The following is a 27,877-nucleotide window of genomic DNA, read 5'->3' as shown; positions in this document are numbered from 1 at the left end:
AAATAGAACAGTTAAACTACTGCGTGTTTTAGCGTTGGGCAGCAAAACTAACTACACTAGATGTGTAGCTGCAGAGCTACTTTCTTGAACATTCAAGATAACTCAAGACATACGCCTACGCTTCTGGGCAAGATTCTCAAAAATCTTATGAACATCAGCAGACGTAACTGCCTTTGATGGATCGAAGGATGCCTGTCAAGGAAATAGAAAGGTAAAAGAATGCTCAAGCGCTATATCCTGAGAAAATGAGAAATATCAGTTAAACAGTAACAGTTTGGGATGAGGGATATACCAGGTAGGTACCAATCTCGTCTTTAAGGTCAGCGATACCAGTCAGAACCTCCATTTTCTCGACATGGCCCAGATTATTAAGCAACTCAGCGCTCTGGTCTTGCTCATGTTGAGCTCTCTTCTGCTTTGCCATTTTCTCATATTCAGCAATGGTATCCTCTTTATCAAGTAAGAAGACAAGACCTTTCTGTTTGTAGAATTCTATGCAATTTGGACACCTACAGAGGACTTCTCTCCAGTCTTTGGAAAGGAACATTGACTTGCTTTTCTCAAGGCTAATTGGAGCTTCTAACAAATTCAGTCCAACAACACATTTGGTACTAGGACCAGCAACTGTGTTACACTGATTAAGGAGTGTGTTTGTTGCAGCATTTTCTCCAAGAACAGCCTTTCCGTTGCAGTCTTCTTTAGGACTATTATCGGTTACAGGAGTCTCAACTGAGGAACTTCCATTGCTAAGCTCCTTAGAAGATCCCACAGTCAAGGGTGCATCTTCAACCACCTCCTTGTCCTTTGAGGCATTTGTAGTAGTCTGCTGCTGGACTGGTGCAAAGATAGAATCAGGATATAGCTTTAAAAAAGAACATACAGTTGCACACCCCTGGCAGATTAAATCTTCAAATTGAGGCTCCCCTTTGTCATCCCTTGGAACCTGTAAAAAGACTAGGGTTAGCTTTTTTAACTAATGAGTCATAAGAGGTAATTACAACCAACTCACAGATCAGGGAACAAGTAATGCATTCATTACAGGGAAATATGTGATCTCGTGACTGAAGGGGTATATATCCTTCATGATGGACAAGAATCAAGGAACAATATGAATGAACACAACAATTTTCAGAAGCTACGATCCCTGATATCTCAAACTAACTCCTTGAAACTTCATAAATCATCAAGTTATCTCACACAAAATGTAAGGGAATTGAAGATGATCAGCAGAATTAAGCAAGAAGAAACAAGAGTTACCAACCATATCAGAGGACTCAAGACCAAGATGCTCCTCATGAAACCAGTCCTCACAGATGCAGCATTGGAGATTCTCCAATTGGTCTTCAACATCAGGATCAGGATATGGCCGGCCACATGTGCAGTATGAACCTTTGAAATTGTGATTATATGAATTCTTCATGTTTTCAACATCTTTGCTAGCATCAAGCTTGCAGAAGAACTCCCCGAACTTTGAATTTCCACAGTCACACCTGAAGTTTCTCTTCGTCCAAAGTTCCAAAATCTTGTTCAACCAGCATCCAAAATTTTAAAAAGAAACAAGATCAATATATCTCAATGTAAGAAGTAAGATATTTAAATTATAACCACAAAGAAGAAAAACATGAAAGAGCACCATAGTACTCATTTTGAAAAAGTCATGCTACTGTACTAGATAACATTCTTAAACACATTTTTTTTTTTGATAACATTCTTAAACACATTAGAGTCATGGTTTCACAAAAATACCAATTGTGGGAACCCAGACATGCAAAAATAACAGCATTGCCATGCAGTTCATCTTTGAAAATGAAAACCTAAGTTTAACTTCAAAAACATTTCAGTTTTAGTTTACCAATCTACTTATGCTAGAGTGATGAAAAACCAAGCAGCAAGTTGGATTAATCAAATAGAACATTAGAGTATAGAACATCCACTGGAGTACACTGGCAACCACCCATATATACATGCAGAAATCATAAACTGCTGACATTCGACAAGAAATCTTTATTCTTTACATTTCAAAAGACAGAATGGTGACATGGGTATTCATTTCCCCAGGAAGTCCTGGGTTTTATGTATATAAGCAGAAATATGTTACCATCAGTAGCCTGAGATCATTAACTTAATCATTAATTATATGAAGGAAAAAGGCAAGTCCTTAGATCAATGAATACCTCATGACCATCATGGCAAGAAAGGCTACAAGCTGTGCATACTCCAGCATTCCCATTTGGTGTGCATGTCAAACAAGAAAAAATAGCCTGTCTCTTCATATAACCTTTACTATAGGTGCACTCCTTGCCTTCATCACCACCTAAGACCAGATCTGCTTCCTAATGAAATGATTTATCCCAATTAGAAAAAAAAAAATTAAAGCATATACTACAGTAAAATAAACGATCAAATTGAAAACATCATAATCAACTCACTGGTCAAAATGAAAACTTAAAGCACACGCCTCTTTGAGTAAAGACACAATTTGGGTGTGTGTGGTGGTGGTGGGGGGGGGGGGGGGGGGGGGGTACAATGAAAATTAATATGCAATTCAAAACTAATTTCAACATCCCGTACACAAAAATGTGGATATTAATTCAAACTTCTTCAATCGTTTCAAAGATCCAATTCAAATTTGACGGTGACTAGCCACTATGTAGCATAACTCCAAATGCCATGTTTATCTTCTCAAACTTATTATCCAGTTTTCAGTAGGTCTAGTGAGGCAACTCTGAAAGTTCATGTCTGAAGAAACTAGAAAGACCTCTTTGAATGTAGATCGGCTTTCTCACCTCTCTTACACAGACATAAGCATAGAATAATTAGCTAAGACCCCTGCCTATACATTCATCATCATCTAGACATCTACACCTCAAACTCAATCTAGTAATCACCAGCTATATGAACTATCAGTATCATTCTACTTTGTTTTCAATATTTAGAATATTAATCACAACACTGGACATACACTTACCAAAAACCTCGTACTTAAACCAAGCTTGAGACCAGTAATGCCTAGCTAAAGATAAAATTAACATATTAAAATTTATATTTACCCCAGTACGGTAGTACCTATCTTAAACATCTATTTATGGAGCTGAAAAAAAATAACCCAATTCGCATCTTCAAGCCTTAACATTCTATGGTTAATATGGAATATGGATCTAAGGAGTCAAAAAGTAAGAAAGAACATGACCATCATAAAGTGCACAATATATCATTATCAACACTGTTGCCAATGCAAAAGAAGCTATTTGCCTAACATAAGAAAGTGTTTAACATAGAAGACATCAAACTATAAAAGACTTAACATTGAAGAATATCATCTGATGATGGGCATTACTATCAATCAAAAAATCAGCCGATTAAGTATCATTTCCAAATTAGTTCGCTTTTACTACATAAATTATCTATATATATTCTGCTCTATTCAGATATATTTCATTCTTCTTTTAACAGTGAAATATCTGAGTGCCAATGACTCACTGTTCGAAACTCAGCGGATAATTAACATTCCCCTCTACCCTTCTTCACTTATATACCAATTCTTTGACTGCAACAGAAGTTGAACCTGAAATATGCACGTAACCACACATCACAAGCTAAGCTCTTACCACATAACAAAACCCAGGGGGCTCGAGTGCATTTCATTCTATCACTTAATTATTTGTATATTGAGGTAATTAGGTATTCTCTTACTCTCACACTTGTCTATAACATTTCTCTATGAAAATAAAGGGCAGACCAATGCACTAAGCTCCCGCTGTTGTAAGCACCCTTACTCTGCATTTCTGTAAGAAACTATTTCCACAGCTCAAACCTGTAACGTCATAGTCACATGGAAGCAACTTTACCAAGCTCTTTGCAGGATTTCATAATTGAATAAATGTCTTTGTGACTTCAAATTCTAACAACCAACGGAAGTTGCATATGATTCCATTTACTATTCATCCTCAATTCTACTAACATACAGCCACAAACACAGACATAGAAATGCAACGTAACAAGTCAGATTGAATTGAGAATACAGTAAAAAAATCAAAATTAGCAAAGTGAATTACCAGCTCCTGCTCTTCGAGATCTTGGAGAAACTCTCCAATTGAAACAGTATTCTCACCATCCTCTTCAAATGCATCAGCCATTTTCAACCCAGAAATGAGCTATCAAACCAAATTAAACCCTAAAAGCAGCTGCAAAATAGGAAAACCTGGGAACATGAAACCCTAAATTGGAGAAAGAAGAAAGGTATCTACACGCAACGATCAGCTGAATCGATGAAGCTTACTGCCATTATCCATAAGGAAATTACTCTGTAAAAAATGGGCTAGGGTTTTATTCGAGGCAAAAAGGGCTGTAAGGACATTTTCCCGCCATTTTGATCAATTTTTTTCAATGAATCTGAATTCAAGGTATATATATGTGGGTGTCCTATGACTAGATTCTTCTAGAAATGGATAAGCAAAAATTATACTCCCTTCCAATATGTTAGATACGAAGAAAAATATTTTTCGTAAACAAGTGGTTTGTTATTATTTTTTTGTGTTTGACAGGTAAAGTATTTGTATATATTTGAGTTTTAAACCAAGACTTTCATTAAGGAAGTCGCTTTTTCTTATTTTTGAAAAATTTGTTTTTCTCTTATATTGAACACATCCTTCGTATTATTTTATTAATATATTTTTTATTTGACATGAAATTTAAAAAAATAAAAAGAGTTTAGAATCTTGTAGTTATAAACTAAAGATATACATTTATAAGCGTTGGGGAACGTGATGAGATAGATGGACGTTAAAGCATGCAGCACCTAGTTGCTTAATTGTTAGTCTTGGATTGATCTCGGACTTCAATTAATCCTCCAAACTTTTCAAAAGCGATAAATATGTGTTCTTTCTTGTCATTCTCTTTCTATGTTATGTCTATCTAAAAAGAGTGATGGAAAGTGAATTTCAAGCTCTATAGTCTCGAAAAGGTATTAGCCATTGGTGACCATACTTTCGCAAAAGCATCGTTGGATGGTTGTTCCTCTCCTTCCTCTTGAACCTATAACAAAAATCGATCTCGTCATCAATTCGACTAAGAATTTTGAATCGAAAAGGTAAATTGAACCTTACTTGAGATGAAGGAAGCAAGAGTGGAAACTCCACCGCTTTCTTAAAGCTTTAAACTACTAGTCATTAAGACTAATATGAATGAAAAGTAAATGTACTAGGATATTCTTTATTATTTTAACACATGAAAAAATAAAATTTAAAAGTCGTCAAAAAAATAAAGGCTGACATAAAGTTACCATTCGAAGAATTAAATAATACTCTTTTGTCATTATTTATGTAAGTGTTATTTCAATGACTTTAAATTATCGATTATTTTGGCTTATATTATATTTGAATTTACATTCGAAGTTAATTAGTTTAGTTCTTGCACTACGAATTTGATCACATCAATTTAAAATGTGGGAAAAAAATTATTTGCATCTCCTTTTTTTTTTTGTATCATAATAACGTGAAGATAAATTTCATCAAGTGCTCATAATTTAGTATTGCTCTTCTCCTTCTTTGTTCACAACTTCAATTATCAAAATGATAATTAAAAAATAAAATCTTGATTGGGAAAATAGCTAGAAATATAGTAACAAAGAGAATTAAATAATCATGCTTGACTATTGACCAAAAATTATTTTTAGTCCATATTTTCCCCCAAATTCTTTATACCGAAGATTATTATTTGTATTAATGTACTAGTTTTTGAAGGTTTAAGAAAGAAGGTGCCCTCGCGCCGTCGTCGTCGCTCGCTCGACTTCGGCTTTAGCTTTGGCTTTGGATTTGAATTTGGCAAATGATGTGACTGATTGATAATATTTTTGGATAAAATTTATTTAATCAATCTCATTAATTGATTTCTTTTCTCTTATAAATTAATTCAGAATGTTAGTTAATTAACATAATTAATTTCGCGTAATAGGATTTATTTGAAATTCGCGTGTAACGGTAAAAACGTTCTGAAGGGACTTGTTCCTTCCGAAAGGCGTTACTTTTCCCAAAAAGACACAACGTTCTAGAAAGACACCATTGTCCGAACAGACGTGTTCCTTGCTGCAAATGACTATAAATAAGAGGTCTTTTTCGTTTTTCATTCACTGAAAAATTTTCATCTCTGCATACATTTTCTTACAAAAATAAATTATCGATCGACAGAGTCTATGTGTACTCTCGTTGTTGTTCTTGCGTTCGCTGAAATTAGTGAAGTTTGAGGTACCGCTACTTCTCTAATAGCTAATCCGTTTTATCTTGGGAGGAATTAATCTGTAACCTCGGGTACTTGAGGGGATTAAATTTCTTAAGGAAACACAGTGGGTTCTGTGGACTCAAATTCTATTTTTCTGTCTGTTTCATCTTTTTTCTGTTTATGTTTTTTGCTAACCTAAATACAGGAGATAGCACTTAATAGTTGTAAAAAAAACATGGATGTAATATTGTTTGTATATACTCAAAAGCTAAAAGTCGTATTTAAAGGAATCAACCTTGACAAGTAAATTGTGAGTAATTACGCTAGTGTTTGATCATAAAATTTTAAATATTTTTGAAAAATTAAATTTTGGTGAAGTTTGGATTAAAGATTAGCATGTGATTGGTCATAGTTTTTGATAATATGTTTCACTTTTAAAAAATGAGACATGATTTATCCCATAAGTTTTTAAAATTATCTAAAGCACCTAGTATAATATGTTTGGCACGAAAATTACCATTTTAAAGATAATTTATTGTTCAAAAATCATAACACGATATTTTGATAAAAAATTACTAATAACACAACTATCAAGAGTACCAACTACTACAAGTCGTCAAATTATAATTAGTTACGAAGATTCATTGAAGCAAAATCAATGACTATATTTTGACCTTATTTTATTGCCATTTTCTTTTTAAAAAATGTTTGCAATATTTATGGGTTGTGATGTTAACACTCAAAAACTGGATCCAGCTTGCAATTTTTTCAACCTAAAACACGTCTGAGTAGTTAAATTTCCATAATCATGTTACATTACATTATTTATTTGTTTTCATATAAATGGACAAATATATATATATATATAACAATATGTTTCTACTTTTATACATATGGACAAATTCAATTATGAGTTTATGACTTATATTTAGAAAAGTTTTTTTAGTCTGAAATATTCTACAAAAAAGATATTTTTAAAGAGTATCAGTTTATGCGTGGTGAGTCAATTTGAAAATTACTTTTACGAGCATTAAAACATCAATTGTGTTTGGCTAAGCATTCAGATAATGCTCATAGGAGAAACTCATTTTTTTAGCATATAAAAATAACTTTCATTACAACTATTTTGTTTTTTTTTTTAAGAAAAAAGATCAAATAACATAACTCACTAAATTAAGAAGTTTTTTTAATAAGATTATCGCAATATTGGTACCGTTGTTTTGCCGAGTCCGGAGCCTAAAGGGTAAAAAAAATTGTCAAAAATTCCAAAAGGGTACATCACTTTTTATTCTAGCCAAAAGGGCAAAATCGCTGCATCAGCAGCGATTTTCCTCTGACNTGTGGCAGCGATATTTAATAAAAAAAAAATTTAAATTTTTTTTACACGAAATCTCTGCTATTTCGTCCTTTTGTCAGAGGAAAATCGCTGCTGATGCAGCGATTTTGCCCTTTTGGCTAGAATAAAAAGTGATGTACCCTTTTGGAATTTTTGACAATTTTTTTTACCCTTTAGGCTCCGGACTCTTGTTTTGCCCGTGTATACTCATAGAGTCATAGTAGATTAAAAATATTTTGTATATAAAAATTTATATAAACCCAATAATAAGCATAGAAAGTGTCTAATACCACATAATAATAGTTAAATAATTATATTAATACACATTTTCACCTTGATTTTTTATCACTAACCAAGATAATTAATTTAGTATAAATATTGAACGTGGATAAAAAAGTTTTTCTATCTAATTTTATAATTTCATTAAAAGGGAAAAAAATGCTTAAACCATGTGAATTGCGGTCCTTGCAAGTTATATAAATTGAGCTTCATATTTTACATTTCCCAAAATATAGTAATTATGGAATGCACTAATTTTTTATTTAATATGAAGACTATTTTGCAATTTATTCAAACACATACACCAGATATATTTTCTTGTTAGCCATCATCATCCTTGACGATATGTGAAAGTTGAATGATTAACTATATTAATAAAAAACAAGACTTTTTTTAAATAAAGATAGAATTAGAATCTAAAGTTTATGGATTCGATTTTTTTTTGGCAAATTAATTGATTCTAACTTAAATAATTTATTTACATTTGATAAATTTCTTTAAAATATACAAATTGTTGAATAAAATAATTAAATTTAGTTGAATCCAAACAATCTTACTTTTGAACCCCAAATATAATTAATAAAATAAGATGACTATGATTTAATATTTTTTACATAATGGTTGAGCCCCGTGCGTGACTCGGCACCTAATTCAATTTGTCTTTTACCTAAACACTTTTAATTTAATCAATATTTTAGAAAAAAACATTTTAAATTAATATCTTAGAAAGTGACTATAAATAAAGTATACAAACGTGTACGTAATATTTTTAAAATTATGCAAATGCTATTCTTTATTCATTGTAGTGTCACTATATAACGAGCATAATTAACTTAAAAAATATTCTCTTTTATGAAAGAAAAAAACAAGGAAAAAAGAACAACAAATTAATTGTTGAATTTGAAAAGTAATTTTCTATATATAATTAATTTAATATGCAGAAAAGATTAAGAAAATAAATAAAATAATACTCTACATTTTGAAACATAGCCTTTTAAACGCAAACTAACTCAATATGAAAATAGTGAGTGCACATATATTATATATTCTTTCGATTTCTCGTTCGATGCATGGAATCCGATATCTGTATTGAAAATTTGGAAATTCATTAGTATGAATTCACATGTCGAGAAAGCGCTTCATAATAACATACATATATTTTGTTGTTACTTTGACATAATTGTAGAAAGTACAAAATGTGTTAACTTGTGCCGATTAGCTGAGTTATAATGTCTATATTATTTTGATTTCAAATCGAGTATAGTAATTCTAGTAAGTTTACTTTTCCAACGTAAGATTTTTCAATGCGGCTTTAAATTTAGTAGCACTTCAATATCAATATCAAATAGTTAGACTTCATATCACAATGTTGTAGAATCAAAATACATCTAGAAACTCCAAATACCCAACGACTTATTCAAAATATCACAATTTCCACTTCCCACAATATTCAAATTTCCATATATTCAAACACCATTTCTGAGCTCCACCAAACTTCTTAACTTTCCATTTTTTTTCTAAACAAAAATGGAAATTACAGAGCTTAAACTGATGATTAACATCATAATTATCTTCTTCTTCTTCCTTAATTTTTCTCCAGTTTCCTCTGTTGATGTCTGCAACCCAACTTCATGCTCAGAAATAGGTATCGGACCGGAAATCCGGTTCCCTTTCCGGCTAAAAGACCGGCAATCGGACCGATGCGGTTACCCTGGTTTCGATCTTTCGTGCAATGAAAGAGGCCAAACAATCATGTCACTCCCTCATTCAGGTGATTTTTTAGTTACAGAGATTGATTACTCTGCTCAATCTCTAATGCTTTATGATCCGGATTTCTGCCTTGTCAAACGACTCATCGGTTTCAATGTCACAAATTCGCCATTCAAAGCTGATCATCAACGAAATTACACAATCGTCAGGTACTAAATTATAGTATTCAACTGAAAAATGCTACTAATTTCTCTTTAAAATCTGCAGTAATCACGATTTATGTTAGTCTGGAATTCTCACGAACTAGATGAATTTCGATTTGTTCACAGTCTAGATAATCCTAAATTCACTATGCAAATGAATTTCCTTTATTCACGATCTAGATATTTTAGGTGATGTAGAGCGTATTTCAGTACAAGGAAAGTAGAGAATCGAACTCTTACCAATAAGATGAAATTTTGAGTAGTTAACCGACTAAACTACTAAGATTCCCCGAAAATGCATAATCTCGGGTTCCAACCTCCATCTTTACTATGACAAAATACATTTCATATCTATTGCTAGTGGGAGGTGTCAGTTATACTAAGAAATGCGCAAAAGCTTATAACTATTCTGATGCAATAGTTATTTCCAACAGAAGTACTGAATTTGAATTTGCTCTCTGTGTTTTTAGGTGTACTTCAGATGACTGGTTAAGTTACCCAAATTATCAGGTAGCGATTCCGTTGTATTGCCGGGGAGTTACGAGCAGAAATCAGGCGATTTTGGCGATGCCGCCGAGTATGTATGAGCAAGAAAAACCAGTTGGTTGTAAATTGATTAATTCTAGAGTTTCTGTTCCTCTGCAATTGGAAGATTCTCAGTTTTGGTCTCCAATTGAAGGTCTTGTGTTAACTTGGAGTGAACCAAGTTGCAGGATTTGTGAGAATCAAGGCAAACTTTGTGGGTTTAAGAGTGCTACTGGATCTGACATTGCTTGTTCAAATCCTCCTCCTTCTAAAGGTATGTTATGCAATATTCTCTCTACTGCATCCGTATTTGATCGGTACAATAAGGATAATAATTTCGAAATCTTAGTAGGAGTCAGATTAACTTACGTGCAACTTAATTATTTTATCAATCATCATTTACCTGTTAGACTAGTTATCCATAGTAACTATTGAGTATTCAACTATTAATACCAAATCAACCAATTTAACCAGTTAAAAATTAAAATGAAAATACATATCATTTAACTAACTAATCATAAATGAGTATACGGTTGACATATTCTTCGCATACATTAGTTAATTAATATAGTTATCGGTTAACTTTCACTACCATAGATATTGAAATTGGATGACATGTTACATTAATCATATAGAGTGAAACTAAACTTTTAGTACTTAGCTTTCACTAGCTTTGGTATATGAATAGGATGGCATTGCACACTAAAAAAATAATTGTTTAGTAGAGTATATGAAAATAGTATCTGACGGTTTGAGAAGATACTTTTATTTGACAAGTATAAGAAAAAGGTTTAAGGGGTATATGCCAAAACTTTTCAAAAAAAAGGAAAGTAGATTTTATTTTTTCTAATTTCCTTTTTTAACAAAAGTTCTTTCCAAATTTTCAAGTTGATTATTGGTGGGGTTGTTGAACTTATAGATGTTAGTATGTCATTTGTGAAGTGTCTTATCACTAGTGTTGCATAGTCCATGTGCATTAATGTTACATCATCTAAAATGTTTTTTTAGTTTTAGTAGTTTTGTTTGTAGGGTCAAATAATTGTAGCTCCACCTAATGAAGTTGAAAGTTGATTTATTCAAAAACAAGATTGAGTCGTGTTTTATTTTTTCTATATAAATAAGGGAAATTAACATTTCTAGTCCCTTATAAATCGAATTTCAATCTCAATGATTTCTGATAAAATGTATTTAACTTTCAATTAGTTGATAAGTACTTTTGATTTCTTTGACAATGACTCTTTATAAATGTAATGAATCTTAAGTGCTAAATCATCCAATTGTTAAGAATAATATAATTTCAAAATAGTCTAGATATCACACATTTTCTATAATAAGAAACTAAATACTTACATTATTTAATTAAATGTTAGATATGCTTAACTAACTATTTCAATAATCAGAATCATAATTTATCAATAATCAAGAGATAAAATATATAGTTATCCCAAGTAACGAAGAAAATGAAAAATCTAGTTACAAAAATTACCTAACTATTTAAGTGTAGGTTATTGGTTGACTCTACTCTTTTATTGGTTTAGAGTCTTTAGGTAGTGGTTTAATCTAGTCATCTAGACAAGCAAAAGCGTAATGAAATTAAAGGTTTGATTTTTCGTTATTCATTTCATATTTTATAAAGTCATTTTTCTTCTTTCGTTTTAATTGTCATCGATAAATAAAGTGACTTTATATAAATATTACTCCCTCTGTCTCAATTTATGTGACACATTTCGGATTTTGAAATTCAAACAAGTCTATCTTTGACCGTAATTTTTTCATATATCTTTTAATTATTTTGAATTATCAATTATTGAGATTTATAGTACTACTTTTTATGTAGTTTACAAACATATAAATTTCATTTTAAAAAAATTGAAGATTCCATGAGCAAATTCTCGGTCAAACTTAAACTGTTTGACTCTCACAAAGTGAAATGTGTCACATAAATTGAGACAAAGGGAGTAACAATTAGTTGAGTGTTTAGTTGACAATAAATTTGAGTAGTAAAATTTGACTTTTCTGCAAAAGTCAAAATATAATGCCTATCAAATTTGTCACATTATTGATGACACATAGTGCAAGAATATGAGGCTCTAATTTCACAAAGTTGATAAAATTTTGGCCATAAATGGCCACCGCCCATGACCTTCAAAGCTACCGTGCCACGTTATAGAGAGCTAATAGTTAAGGAGTTGGGCAGAAAAAAATAATCAATTACTAGCTATAGTATAGATGTTTGATTTAGTTATCTGAAATTTTATGTTATTATTAGATAAAAGAAAAATAAAGATTTCAACTTGTCAACTTAGAATTTTTTTAAAGAATTCATCAAAATAAAAAAGAATACTTAATTAAAACGCAAGAAAGGACACAACTCATGAGTGTGGATCTAATTCTAGTTCTAGAAACAAGAAAATACGATAAGATAGATATAAAATTTGAATATTCAATTCACTTCAAGAGGTATATTTAATAGAAATAATTATGTTGTAGTACTTTTTGATTTTAGGTATGAACTTATGTATAATTAAGTGGTACTAATTAAAATATGGTGATATTCATATACACGATCTATAAAGAGATGCATGAGTCCACGTGGATCAACACCCCTGCATCTAGATATACACCCCTACCATAAGTATCGAGACAATCCTAGGTATTTGTTACTTCTAACTACTAGACGTTTGGTAATTTATCCACTAAGATTTAGGCAGATGATTTTATCTCCACTTCATTGAACTTTTGGCTACTTTCTTGGATGTTACAATTGTGAATATTCTACTAGTAATCGATTTATTTGATTTAATGGCTACCTTAAATTAAATAATGACTTAGATATATAAGTTTGTAACTAGTTTGGATTAAAGGTAAGGTCTTTAATTGAATATTGTTTAACAATAGTCGATATTCTTTGTGCAGGACTTCCAAGAGGAGCCAAATATGGCATTATAATTGGAGTTGGAGTGCCAGGTTTTGTATGCTTAATAGGAATAATAAGTTTTGCATTTGGTAAATTCAAAGTTTACACTCTTCGTCCTGATTTGAACTCTGATCTCCCAAGAACCATTAATCTACAATCAGCAATCGCCACGAGAGGTCTTAACAGGGCAATCATTGATACATATCCCAAGACAGTGCTCGGGGAGAGTCAACGTCTCCCCAATCCCAACGATGGCACTTGTCCAATATGTCTATCGGACTACATACCTAAAGAAACATTAAGAACTATACCAGAATGCAACCATTATTTTCATGCTGAATGCATTGATGAATGGCTTAAGTTAAATGCTACTTGCCCCTTATGTCGAAATACACCAGATCGTTCGTTACATCCTTGCTCATCGTCAACTTCTTTGGTCTCGTCGTCTTCTCCATAGGCCTCAACACACACACAAAAACTCTGTTTTGCTTTGATTTTAATGTCTTTCATAGGGAAATTATTCTTGTTGTATATAAGTTGTGAGTTCCAAGTGTTGTAAATGGAAAGAAAATAAAGGATATAGGATAGAATTCTTTTTGGCATTGTTTTTGTTTAGAAAGGAAATGATTTTGCTCTTTACAAACAAGACGTACACATGGTGTTGCTCTTCTTTTTCCCTTCTTATTTTTCTGATCTTTTCAAGCATTGATGGACAAAGTTAGTGATTTTTACGTGAGAAATAATATCTCCGTTACTGTTATCCTAATTGTGTATCATGGTTGTAGTTGACAGTGGCAGAATCATGATTTTCATTAAGGGGGGTTCAAAAATACACTAAGAAAACAAAGGGATGCAACATCTACTACATATACATAAAAAAATAATTTTAACCTTATATACACAATGTAAATTTTCACCAAAGGACCCCTATCTAGCACCGCCCTTGATGGTTGAACTCTTCTAATCATTTGGCAATCACGCTTATAAATGATATCACATATTGGACCATACATACTCATATTTACTGATACGAGTTCAATGATGAACTTAGTAACTTTTGCTTAGATTCTATAAAAATACTATATAAATATGCAATATAACCAAGTGAACTATGAGTTTGATGGCAAGAAATATGTAATTATGAACCTAATAACTAAAATGAACTATGAGTTCAATGATAAATTCAACTTCAAATACTGACTCCGCCCCTCAATCGTTTAAAATGGTTCCTTAGAATTATCAACAATTTGGGCCACTCTTTATAGAGTCCAATCCAACTTCCACAAGCCCATAGAGCCAGGTGCAAATATCTGACAAGAATATGTTACTGCTCTGAAAAGTCAAAAATACCCCAAAAATGGCAACAAAACTCCTCGGAGCCCCGAGACCCAAACGGGTCAACCCACCAAAAAAACCCGTCTGAAACAAAAAAAATCGATCTTACATTTCACTCCTCATACTTTTTTTTTTCTTCATTTTACTTCATAAAACCCGTAAACCCTTCATTCTTCGCTCTTGCAATTACATATTGCTGTAAGTTTTCAACTCTTAAACTTCAAATTCATGTATTTTTTGAATCACAAATCACAATAATTGGGATCTGAGCTTTGAATCTTTTCTAATTTTGCTTGTTTTTGTGCATCTTGTTGTGTGAATGAATCTAAAAATGTTAATCTTGTTTTGTGTGAATGAATATAAAGTTATCATCTTTATGATATATGTCTCTGTATTTTGCTGTGTGTGTGACTTTATGATATATGATATATGTCTCTGTACTCCATCCTCCTCAATTTATGTGGCACCGTTGGAATTTCGAGAGTCAACCAAGGTTTACTTTTTACGTAGTTTTCAAATAGCTTCTATGTCTGAATTTACATCAAAGTTTAAAGTTTGAATCGTGAAACTTTAGCTGTGCCACATAAATGGGGACTGGGGAGTACTGAATAGGGTGTATTAGTAATCACGGTTTAATTTAGCGTATTAAGGGCAATTTTGTTTTTAATAGTGCTTATCTATGTCTTAATAGTCCTTGTATTGCTAATACCATGGTTTGTTCATTGTTGTGTATTGGTTATAGATAGGCTGAAGATCCTACCATACAAAAGATTAAATAATATCATGACTTATAGATGTATTAGATTTTCTAATAGATCCTACCAAACGGCCCCTAAAGGTTTCATCTTTATGATGCATATGTTGTGTATATACCTTCAAGGTTGCCTATGTATGATTTGGGGTGTTTATGTTTGCTGCTGAATCTGTTTATAGGAAGCATATATAAAGAATGGCTTATAGGCGCAGCATAACAACGCGAGCGAAGCTTCTTTATCAGCAACAAAGAGTCACTCCTGCATTTTCTTATTTTCATAAGGATGATGATGATCATAAGAGCTGTCCTGAACCGACTTTTGTGAATTCAAGAATTACCAGTTTTTCCCAATCCCGTTACATGGGAAGTGTAAGTGGAGTTAACAGCTTCATTGGCTCAAGAAGCCCATATCAAGACAGGAGGTTTTGTGCTTCAGGACTTATGGTTCCGATGAGTTATGGGTCCTCTTTGACCAGGAATATGTCAACTGATATTGGTGGTGGAGCAGATAAAATTAATTACGTGACTGATGTTGCCGAAGTACTTGCTGATAAGGCTGTGGAAGCTGTAGCTTCTCAAGCTCCAGCTTTGAACGAGGTGGCAATTGCTGCTGCTGATTGTTATTTGCCGGTGAAGGCATTAATGTATTTGATAGACTACGTTCATATATTTACTGGGTTTGAATGGTAAGAGTAAATGTTGTTGCCTCTAATTTTTCCTGTTATCTCATTGTGGTGTTTTTACAGTACATTTGGATTGGGGTAGTTGGAAAGAGAAATGAAGGATATAGTTATTCACCTCTTGATAATATTTAGGTGAGAAAGAGAGTGATGACTAGATACATTAATAACTCAATGCACTCTCAGTTTTGGGCTGGAAAGGGGTACAAGAACAAGAAGCATGATTCTATCTCTTTTGTTATTCCCATAGTCCTTTTATTATACATTTTTTTAACTGAAAGACTTCATAGAACCTTAAGATATATAGTTTTAAGTTGAAGATATCATTGCAATTGAAGCATCTCACATGTATTCAATTGGGCTGGCAGAGTTTGTTCTTTTATACTCTGCATAAACTTAGCTGGGCTCCAAAACTGCAGATCGTTCATTTGAAATAATTGGACTTGCTTGGACTTAATGTTGGTAGTAGTTCTTGTTTGAGAGATATGTTTGGAAGTTCGAAATTTTATATTTTAGCTGAAATACTTTAGAACCTTAAGTCCTTAAGAGTTTCTCTCTCTCTCACTCATTCTCCCCGCTTCCCCTCATACCACATTTTTTTGTAAGTTTTGTTTCTAAGTTAAAATTAAGTCATCATGCTTTGTTAGGTATTAAGTGACAACTTTTACTCCTTGACTTCATCTTGAAAATTTTGATGTTGTACAGGTGGGGATCCATAGTTGCTACAAGTATTATGATTCGGTTATGTACTCTTCCATTTATGATTAATCAGCTTAAAGCTACTTCAAAACTTACGGTAAGTTTCTGTAGTGCATTTTAACCTTGCTAATGTATCAGTTTGTTTATATAATAACATCTTAAGGCAGTTGGTGAAATAACTATACTAGAATACGTATGATTGTACCATTCCTTAAAGATTAAAAAAAAGAAAAAGGTTCCCGTAGAATCTTATACCCACATAGGACTTCCATTATATGCACAAAACTTAATGAAGGAAACTGAGAAGGGAAGAAGTTCAAGTATGTCAACATATACAAGTTAAAAATGTGCTGAGCAACAAAAAATGTCCAATTGGTTTCCCAACTTAACTTTTGTTGGGACTGAAGGAATTTAAAAAATCCTGACCTCAGGCCAAGTTCATTTGTTAGCTACACCTATGTCGGCGCCTGTTTCAAGTAATTGCTTGGTCTTTTGCACTCCTAAATTTAATTTTGAAGCAATTAAGATAAAGCCCATTGCCCGTAAATTGAAGTATCTGCTAGAATGAACCATCAGTGTCATATGTAAGTATGTAACAGTAGCCTTTGGCTGGAAATACCCATTTTAGTTGTTACCTGAAAAATGAAGAAGCGGGGAAAAGTGTAGTAACGTCAGATAGGTTTCTTTGAGAACTTAGTAACATTAGACAATCATGTCAAAGTTGTTTCTATGTTCTGGAAGAAGTCCTTTGCAGTCATTAATTTGTATATAAACTGTCTTTTTTTTTGGGTAACTGGTAATGTATATAAACTCTCTTTTCAAGTATTAGATTTCCATTACGTAACCCTGTAAATGACAACACCAGATCACAATGTGTTTAGAAGCGAAAAGCGCAAAAAAGCAACAATGTCCACGAGGCTTGATATGAAAAGTATGAAGTGGACTTTATGGTTGTTTGAGATGAAGCACCCAGATTTTGGAAAATTATTTAGTGTCATAATCATCAAAATACTACTCCTGCTAATTTCACTTTGTTGTCATAGTTTGATTGGCACAAAGTTTAATAAAGAAAGGAAGACTTTTGAAACTTGTGATCTTAAATACATCAACAACATACCCCCATAGAGGTTGTTTCTGATAAATCCTCGGCTCATGTAAAACATTTCCAAATCAGTAAGAAAAGGAAATTCAGTAGTGAAGAAACATATAGAAAATAATAGAGAAAGAACAATATCAGCAACAACTTGTGATCTTAAATCCGGAATAAAATTTGTGTGTCTATAAATTTTTGGAACTTATGGTTGTAAACAAGTTATAAGAAAGTCAAGTTAAACTTCATTTTATTGTTATGTTTTTGGTGTAATCAAGTATACTCCAATGACACTGTATCAGTAATTGATGTTTTAGACTCAATATAGACTGAAACAAGTAGAAAATGAGACATTCGTATATAATGGTTTCAGTACAAGGGTTGTACTGTTTTGTGATATTATACAAAGTTACCTATTTCAAAAAAACATGTTATAACATTGGTGTGGCTACAAAAACTTCTCATTAGGAGATATAAGTATGTGCCATTCTTTTTGGAACAAGCAAATAAGGGAAGTGTCAAACAAAGTGGAAAGGAGGGATCAACTAATTTTAGTATCCAATACACAATAATGCCGATATTAACCCTATTCCTCACATGATATTCAAAGAACCAATAACTTCTTGCTAAATCACTTTGCACGTCATTGTTTGAATGGAACACTTCTCTAATATTGCATGGCTCACTGACGAAGCTATGCCTTCTCCTGGTACAAGTCAACAATGCACTGTACTTGAATTGTTCGATACACCTACTTGCTCAAGTTTGACTTTAAAGTCCAGATTTTATCTTCTTCGAGCTGTATGATCTCATAATAGCAGCACTCGTGCTCAACAGGATCACTTTTTTATCTGGTAGTTGTTACTTGTCCAAATGACCAGAAAGTATTTAATTTGAAGTCAACTAGTTCTGTTCAATGTTGCGTTTTCTACAAAATGGAAGTACGTCTTTGCAATTGGGATTAGGTGGGGTATGCTGCTGTCTAGTTTAGCATAATGCAAAAGTTATATTTTCTTCTTATGGATCTTAGTTTGTTGACTTCTTGACATAATAAGCAAAAGGGAATTAAAAGAAAATATGCAGACAATGCGTCTACGTTTCTACCTTTTTTTAATAATTGAACAAAATTTATTAATAACCACCAAGACTGTTAACATTCACACTGGATGTGCTTGAAACTTTTTGAAATTTCATATTCAAAAGAGTTCCTCGTAGGCAGGATATTTTCTACTCCTAAAGCTGCAGTTGCTTCGAAAATACCAGGATGAAAACTCTGTTAATACTTTAGGGCTATTCATACCCACGGCCGGCTGTGATGCCGCGTGCGCCTCGAACCCAGCCGTCAACACTGCCGCCATCAATGACAAACATATAACCTCAAGGGTATACACAACCGAAAATATTAACGGTAAGGGTATGAATAGCCCTAAAGTATAACGGAGGGTACTGACATACCATTTATAATAGTTCGGGGGTATATTTGTCCTTTTTCCCTAGAAATAAACATGAAACTATTGGTACTTTTCCTTCTAAAGTCTATGTGCCACCTTGTCCTGTTTTTAATTTCATTCATCTACCATTTCTTAACTTGCATGTCTTGTGCAGCTTCTGAGACCAAAGTTGGAAGTGATTAAAGAAGAGATGCAAAATAAGGTAGGTTGATACCAGTGTCCTCTCATTTTCATTCCTGTTTGATTGAGCTAGCCAGTTACTAAATTTCTTTCCCTGTCATGTAGGTCATAGTAATGACATCTGAAGAAATATTATTTATGTGATCCAGTCACTGTGTATTCGATGCTTCTTTGAAATTCATTGATTATTACACTTAGTGTGTTTTTTTGTTACACGATTCTTGAAATCTAAAACCCTCCCTAGTATCATCTATAAGTCAGTAATCCATGCATGGACATGCCCACACACACTTGGCTTCTCTACTGTCAGAGTTCTTGCCTCAAATTATAAACAACTCACGTGTTTCCTTTCCTTCCGGATGCAAGAATTATGTGGTTATGTTTTTACCTACCAAAAGTTTTAGCTGACTTACCTTTGTTACCTTTTAACAGGGTATGGAGCCAGCGGCAGTTGCTGATGGTCAACGAAGAATGCAAGAATTAATGAGGGAGTAAGCAACTTTTCCTTGTTGATGTAATGAAATTCTATATGCCCTGTTCTGCAGATTTTTTGTTTTGAAGAACTTAACTAGCTTCTCATATGAAAGCCTTGTGTATATAATTACCCGTATCTCTCCTTCTCAAAAAAAATTACCCTGCACCCTCTACTGGTTGTGGTTGGAGGATAGAGGTACCAGGTGGAATAGTCGGCCTTCCCGAGAGCTGGCTTGGACATCTGCCCTTTTTATAAAAGTTAACTAGCTTCTCACATAGATAAATCCACCAATTCTTTCCTTTTCTTCTAGTGTTATATTTTTTTCTTTTCTCGAGCCAGTCTGTATCTACTTTGAGCTGCATATCTACCTATCACCATCCCCTTACTTAAGTATTGAACTTCTCATCACTTGCATCTGGTTTGCCTAACAACTATAATCCTGAATCTCCTCTTATTCTCACATTATCTGTCGGAAGTAGTCCAGTTGAACTTCAAAATGTTAGTCTTATTAAATGTTGAGTGTTTGAATGCAAATATTATTTATCTGTAGATTATGCAACTTTCTTTCAGTTGGATGGAAATGATGCCTCCACGACCTTAAGCAACTGAAAAATTGAATGGGCGTTCTGATTATACTTGTACATATGTCGTAAATCAACTATGTTAAATATGTTCTTTTTGAAAGGCATTATTCCAATTAATGGTGAGCTTGTCAGCTTGACATAAGTAATTATCTCCTGCTTTGAAGCATTTCAGTGTTAGTTGTACTTTTCTTAGCTTCACTTTGTAGTTGGCCTTTTCCTAGTCTCAGCTCAGTTGTGTTTTGCTTTGCTACTTTAGTTTCTGTCCAACAGTTTCTCAATGTAATCATGATGGTATTGACACTTGCGGAGAAATGATGATTAAACAGGTTGCTTTACCTAAGTATCAACCTATCTGATTGCGTGTGAATCCTAAACTAAGCAATCTAGTCTTCAGCAATGCTGTTTCCATTGGCGTTTCAAAACATACATGGTGACATATCAGCAAAATCTTCAACTTATTTTGCATGGTTTAGACAAGAAGTCAATCTTCAAGTCAACAGTTCGATGGAATGCTTTTATTAACTGATGTAGATAGAAAATACAAGTAGCTGCAGCCACATACTTCCAAAAACAATTCCTTTGATAATGCTCTCGGTGAAATATTTGATATGATGAGTGTCTTTATTAAATCATTGTCATGCTTGCAGATACGGAGTAACTCCATTCACTCCCTTAAAAGGACTACTAATACAAGGCCCGATCTTCATCAGTTTTTTTATGGCTGTAAGATTATCCCTTCACTATCTGTATTGTTGGTTGCTCCCATCCCAATATCTCTTGCATAATTAGACCCTTTATGGTATCTCTTGAAAATGCAGATTAGGAACATGGTGGACAGTGTTCCTTCTCTCAAAATGGGTGGACCATTTTGGTTTACTGATCTAACTACTCCAGATGATGTGTATATCCTTCCAGTTTTGACGGCTTTGACATTCTGGATAACAGTGGAGGTAAAGTTATCAGTTATCTCAGTCTATTAATTTTCTCTTTTTTTCTTTGAGAAGGTAACATTTTAGTATAACTATTTGCTGCATAAAAACTACAGCTGTCCATACTTACAGGGGAGTATAGGAAGATGTACTAAGCTATAACCTACTTACAGAGATCCTAGAACATCAATATAAGATTCTATGTCTTCCATATATTTATGTTTACACCAAAAATAGAAAAGGGCTAGGCACTTCATCTTCAGTTTCTGGATAGAGCTATGATTGTGTCCAGTTGACTTGCCGTGTAAAAAAAAGATGGTTGATTGTCTCTGATTCTTCTATTCACATATAACATTTAGAGCATAGGTGGAAGCCCCTTTCCAAGTCCTTCATGAGAAAGGCCCGTTTTCCTGGCCACGAGCCAAGTGAAACAAGCAACTTTGTGAGGAATTTTGACTTTCCAGATTAGTTTCCATGGCCAACAATTAATCTGGTTGTTAGAATGGTTGAATTCCTTGCAAGCTGACTTGACTGAACTTGTTTATCCACTTTGCCATGTAAGATTGTCTTCCTGAGAGGAGGGGCCTTTGAATAGATTGAGAGTATTGTTGAATTTTGCCAAGTTATCTATCTCCCAATCATTAAGGTGTCTTCTGAAGCTTAGATCCAGCCATGAGCCATCCCAGACTTCTCCTATAGTGGCATCTTGTTGTTGATTCAGGCTGAAGATAATCGGGAAGAGTCGCTTTAGTGGATGTTGATCTAACCAGCTGTCTGACCATTTTCTCTTTTTTTTTCCTGCTTCATTAAATATTCTTTATCCTAGTGGAGTAATGGTCCAATGGTTTATTATTCTGGATGATTGGCGATTATTTGATGTTGTGTTGGGTTCAACAGGAGAATATCTAATACTGTTAAAGAAAGAAGACAATAGGTAAAACAGTAACAAAAAATCATAAAACTTCAAAAAATTTGTTACTGCTAAGATATAGCACCCGAGTCTAACTCAATCTGAAAAGCTAGCTCATGAGGGGAGGATTACCCAAGTCCATTTAAGCAAAACACCACTGGTCCATTCCCCAACCAATGTGGGACTCTAGCCCACTCTAACAGTAACAAATATCTGTTGTTATCTTATAGAATCACTAAAGATATTTGTTCAGATTGCACCAGAGAGGTAAAGAAAATAGACAGGGAGAGAGAGAAAGATAGACAGAAAAATATATAGAGAGAAATGATGATGGAATCAACACCTGTAAATATGCCATTATCAAGTTAATGTTGCAACTTCTTGAAAATTTGGCGCTTTTGTTGATATCAAGTTCAATACTCAAGCCATCATTAGCAGTTATCTGTTTTTCTTAACAGTACTTTAGAGCATCTTATTCTGGTCAATTTTGTTAACTAGAGTTGTTCTCTTGCAGTTGAATGCTCAAGAAGGATTGGAGGGAAATCCTGCTGGTGAAACTATAAAAAATGTTTCACGGGGCTTTGCTGCGCTAACTGTCCCACTTACTGCTAGTTTTCCTAAGGTGGGATATGCAACCAACTTGTATATAATGGTTCATAGTTTGTTTGTCCTATTTATGCATGATGACAAATCTGCAAAATCTGTGTACGTAGAAGTTTTTGATGTGCCTTTGTTGCCAACTTCCTTTTCTCCTTTTTTCCTTGTTTTCCTGTTCTTTTCCTGGTGGTCTCCTAATTGTAGCCAAATTCTTTTTCTGGTTGAATTGTTGGATACATGAATAGCCTTACTTCTGGTAGATGCACAAGTTTGTTTTATATCTTTGACTTGTATGAAAAGTATGGCCTATGGTGGTGGTGGTATATATAGTTATTGATCAAAATATTGAGAGGAGCAGTATCCCCTTTCTCTCTCTCTCTCTCTCTTTTGGGGGGTTGGGGGATTGGGTGATGAAGGATACAAGCTATCGCGCGTTAAGATTAAATTTTGATGTTCATATTTGAAGGAAATTGAGATTTTTTGTTGAAGATGAATTTGGCTGTTTAAGTTTCTTGATGGCCTGCCAACTGTATGTTTGTCCATTTCCGGATTTAAAACATACTACCTGTTTTTTTCTTTCTTCTGATCCATTTTATCATCTTAAACATTCCATCTTTTCTTAAATCTTAATCTCACGTGGACTTTATGTTTGATATATTGCTTGCGCGTGTCAAGTTCTCATGATTATGTAATTTTGGTTTTAGTCTTTGAGCATGCAAACAGCATATCAAAAATAGAGAACACCTTTTCTGCATGTCTGTACATGTAGTTTTAAGAGAGATGTTCTTCTGATATTGCTGGAACACGTAATCAAAGAAATTGTCAGTGTGATTGGCCATATCTGTACATTGCTACTAGTGTCTCGCTGGATTTTTTGAGGTTGTTAATAGGCATAGTTTTATCAAGAATGTATCATCCATCTTTTGCGACAAAAAAGTTTGGTGTAATCTAAAATTTTGTACATTGTTTACATCCATCTTTTGCCATGTTTGTTTAAGAGTTCATATGTGCAGTATAATCTTTGTACATGCCGTTCGATATATGGTATTTTTTTCGTTGCTCATAGTGATTTGTTTGTAAAGCGAGACTTTTTAATACACAGCATTTGAATCAATGCAGGCAATTTTCTGTTACTGGATAACCTCAAATCTTTTTTCACTCTCCTACGGTTTGGGTTAGTATATGCTATATAACACTCATTCCTGCTGAAATATTCATCTGCTCATTGCAATCTTTGCGTTTTGCGAATCGAAATTTGGAATTTGTGAAGGTGAGAGTAAATGCAATCTCTCTATAACATATCTCACTTTTCATCTTGTGTGTCAGTGATAAAAAGTCATGCGGTCAAGAAGGCACTGGGTATTCCTATAATACGTTACAGTCCTCCAACTTCAACAGAACAAAAACCGGCGCTCCCATTTTTTGAAACACTCAAGAAATATGCAGCAGCACAACAACATATAGCAGCAAAGCAGATCGCAGCATCACAGCAACCGGCTTTATCATCGCCTCCTGTAGAAGAATCAAGACCCACAAGTCAACGAATATCAGCATCCTCGGTTCTTAGTCAAAGGATCAAAAGTTTAGAAAAAGAAGTGAAAGGAAGAAAGAAGAACAAGAAGAGGTAAACACTCCAATGCTAGTTATAGGTTATCGCTAGTGCATACATATACACAGTTAAAAGCTGTATTTGTTGAAATAATCGGGGGAGAGAAGCTCAATGATTTTTGGCAATTTTGCGCGTTTGCACCCTCTCGAGTGTTGGGGAGTAAGCAAGATTTTGTTTTGTTCGAGAGTATTTCGAGGACCATAGTATCTTTATTTCTCCTCATTAGACATAATTAGAGAAAGATTATCCATTTAGAGATCTTGTAATGTTGTACTATATTTCTGTAATTGGCAAATATCTCCAATGCACATTTCTGAGACAAAATGAATACTCTAATGCTAATGTTGTTTTTTTGGCTGTCCATCTTGTCACTTCTTTGCCGTTATATTTTTAACTTTCTATTCTGTCTTGATTTCTCGTTTTAGTTGCTTTGTATCTTGCTAGTTTACAGTTGTATCTATCTAGGAAACATGCTTCGTTTTCCTTTCTTTTGAGCTGAAGGTTTATCGGAAACAATCTCCATTCTACAAAGGTAGAGGTATGGTATGCATACATCCTATTCTCTCCAGATCCTGCATGTGGGTAGGTTATCGTCGTCGTTATTTCTTGTAGAGGAAAGAGATGCTTAAGGATTATTGTATCTCAACAATCAATACATTATATGTTGTTTTTTAGCTGAAAAGTGATGTAAAGTTAAAAGATTTGTTTTAGAATGGGAAATCAGGATTCAAATTCCAACAAAAAAGATTACAATATAAAAAATTATTTGTATTGGGAGAGTAGCGCTAGAGACATCTTTATCTGGGGAAGAAGTTTCGTTGTCCAGTTCCTCATAAATGATGTTATGATCGGCCAACTCCAATTACATGTGCATTTCAAATCAAAAGAGAAGGTCAAGAAAGAAGGGCTCGAAAGAGGTCACAAGTGAGGAAACTATAATCTTTATTAAAAAAATGTTAGGTGATTTTCTATCGTATCTTTAAACTTTTAGGCGAAGTTACTTGATAGGACGGTACCTAGTTGAATAGTTAACAATAGTTAAAATATGCATAAATTAGTTCAGAGTTGGATTAATTTGAAAATATTACTTTATTTCGATTTAATAAAAATACTCACTCATATTTCTCTCTCGATCATTTTCTGACACCTAAGACTAAACATCAATTATACGAGTATTGTAGTAGAATAACCATGTCAATCGTTGTTTTTTAAGAGGCGTGAAAAGTTTAAACTCAACAAATAAAAGTGAAAGGAAGGAGTATTTTTGAACCAGTGTTAAATCACAACCAATAACAAAACAAATCTTGTTTGACATGCACAATATCTTCACAGACTGTTGAAGAATCTGAAGATTTTATAACTTGCATTTATTTATTTTTTAGAAAAAATGTAACAGCTATGAAACTGCATGCATTTTATTGTAAAAAAATTATTGGGCAGGCCTAGTGACTGCTTTAACTACTCAATTAATTCACAAGCTTGGTATCGATATGAGTCGTGATGGTATGAGTCGAAATTTCTTTACATTCAATAAGACGTTTCGGATTTGAACTTCTAAGGATGATAAAAGAATCTTATTAAAACTTTTGCTTCCAGAATGAGCTCTACCATATGCTAATCTAAATTTAATCGATTCTCGATATGAATATCAGATACAGAAAAAAAAATAAGAAGAAGAAAATCACAAGCTTGTTCATTATTTAATGCTGCTGCACTTTGAGAAGAAGTTACTCAGCGACACATTAAAATCTTGGCTTTGTTTTTATTTGTTTGAATTTTATATATTGAGGTGATAGGATCAATGTGAAATGAAGTAAAAATATCTATAGCTTGTATAGTATATAGTATTATTTCACAATTATTATATTTTAACTTGTTGTAATAGGTAATCATACACATATATTATATTCTTAGTTATTGATTCGTATAGACGATTATACAATAGAAAGGAGTAATTGATAAAGACCAACTCGATAAAGACATTGAAATATGACAAAAATAAAGAAAATTGTGTTAAGTTTGTGTTTTTTATTCTATTGATGACATATACATCTTTTTTTCGTTAAATAGGGTTGAGGGGTCTCAAATTTGACTTTTCATAAATTTTATTTTTTCTGCACTCTATCAATATATAAGAGTTAAACTTTTAAAACATGTATTTATATCTTGTCATATCACGATAATTTCTAATAATATAATTTAATAACACGTTGACATCAATTTATCTTTAATTTTATTATCAATAATTTTTGAGATAGAACACTTTTGCATAATCATGGCTTTTTAATATCTTTTTATACCATTATTAGTTTATTAGATACAATATTTCTTTTACTTGGTGAAAGTGTTTTTATGATGATAAACCAAAAATTAAAGGGATCCCACGTGTGCATCGATGTCAAATTAATATAAAATTATACATATAGTAATCTTGAATTTATGATTTTTATATATAGTAGTCTAGAATTTAAGACTTTTATTTGCTTAAGACTAAAGAGTTGATAGAGATATAATATGAGACATTTATACAAGCTAAATATTGTTAATTATATCTTCGAATACATTAATTTACGGCTTAAATTATGTATATTCATCAAAATAACATGACATAATATTTCCATGTTTCCACGAAACATATATCCTCGCCCTTTATTTTAGACGTTTGGATATGTAATATAAAATCGTGATTTTAAATCGATATTTGAATATGTGATTTGATAATCTTCTAAAAAATTAAAATAATTGTATTACATCTTAAGCGAATCTTACAAAGAAATAAGAAAAATTAAGTGTAAAATATTGCACAAATCCATATGGTACACACATTTTTTTACCTCGATAATCGTATAGCCCAAAGTCAAATATGTGATGTATGCTGAGTCAAAACAAATACGTACTACTTAGTACTCCATCTGTTCCTAATTACTTATCTACTTTTCCTTTTATAGTTGTCCCTAATTACTTGTCCATTTTGACAAATCAAGAAAAAATAAATTCTTTTTACCTATTATATCCACAATTAAATGACTAATTATTTTTAAAAATGTATAACTTTCCATCCACTTCATAATTAATATGGGTAAAATGGTAAACTCACTATGTCATTAATTATTTTCTTAACAGGTGTGCCAATTCAAAAGTGGACAAGTAATTAGGGACAAAGGGAATATCTATCATTAGCTTGAATAGTGTCAGAGGCAGAAATCTGATTACAGGTCTAATCAAACTCAATAGCTTTTACTCAAATTATGTATTTGTATAGAAAAAATCATTAACTATGTATGCATATTAAAATTTAGAAAAAAAAACTCAAAAATTGAAATTTTGATTCCACATCTCTATTTGAACTATGACAATAATACATTTTGCATTGCTTATCATGATGTCCTTAATATGTA

The 27,877-nt window shown here is 32.9% G+C and overlaps 3 protein-coding genes across 3 annotated transcripts; 2 read left to right on the top strand and 1 right to left on the bottom strand.

Moving 5' to 3' along the window:
- Positions 1-4,383, bottom strand: LOC125841906 (uncharacterized). Its single transcript, XM_049521094.1, has 5 exons — positions 4,056-4,383; positions 2,175-2,333; positions 1,262-1,522; positions 293-943; positions 1-192 (listed from the first exon to the last, which is right to left on the bottom strand). Exons 1-5 carry the CDS (start codon positions 4,134-4,136, stop codon positions 103-105), a joined length of 1,242 nt encoding a protein of 413 aa, XP_049377051.1. The 5' UTR covers positions 4,137-4,383; the 3' UTR covers positions 1-102.
- Positions 4,384-9,253: 4,870 nt separating this feature from the next.
- LOC125841909 (putative RING-H2 finger protein ATL21A) lies at positions 9,254-13,779 on the top strand. Its single transcript, XM_049521098.1, has 3 exons — positions 9,254-9,750; positions 10,215-10,543; positions 13,186-13,779. The coding sequence occupies exons 1-3, from the start codon at positions 9,359-9,361 to the stop codon at positions 13,641-13,643; spliced, it is 1,179 nt and encodes a 392-aa protein (XP_049377055.1). The 5' UTR covers positions 9,254-9,358; the 3' UTR covers positions 13,644-13,779.
- An 846-nt stretch (positions 13,780-14,625) lies between these two features.
- Positions 14,626-24,839, top strand: LOC125841905 (mitochondrial inner membrane protein OXA1-like). Its single transcript, XM_049521093.1, has 10 exons — positions 14,626-14,719; positions 15,455-15,961; positions 16,661-16,751; positions 19,350-19,397; positions 19,808-19,866; positions 21,082-21,157; positions 21,253-21,384; positions 22,788-22,895; positions 23,990-24,044; positions 24,197-24,839. The coding sequence occupies exons 2-10, from the start codon at positions 15,471-15,473 to the stop codon at positions 24,496-24,498; spliced, it is 1,362 nt and encodes a 453-aa protein (XP_049377050.1). The 5' UTR covers positions 14,626-14,719; positions 15,455-15,470; the 3' UTR covers positions 24,499-24,839.
- The last annotated feature ends 3,038 nt before the right edge of the window (positions 24,840-27,877 follow it).

This window comes from Solanum stenotomum, chromosome 10 (assembly GCF_019186545.1).
Source record: "Solanum stenotomum isolate F172 chromosome 10, ASM1918654v1, whole genome shotgun sequence".
NCBI lineage: Eukaryota > Viridiplantae > Streptophyta > Magnoliopsida > Solanales > Solanaceae > Solanum > Solanum stenotomum.
This window is presented reverse-complemented; position numbering and strand designations above follow the sequence as displayed.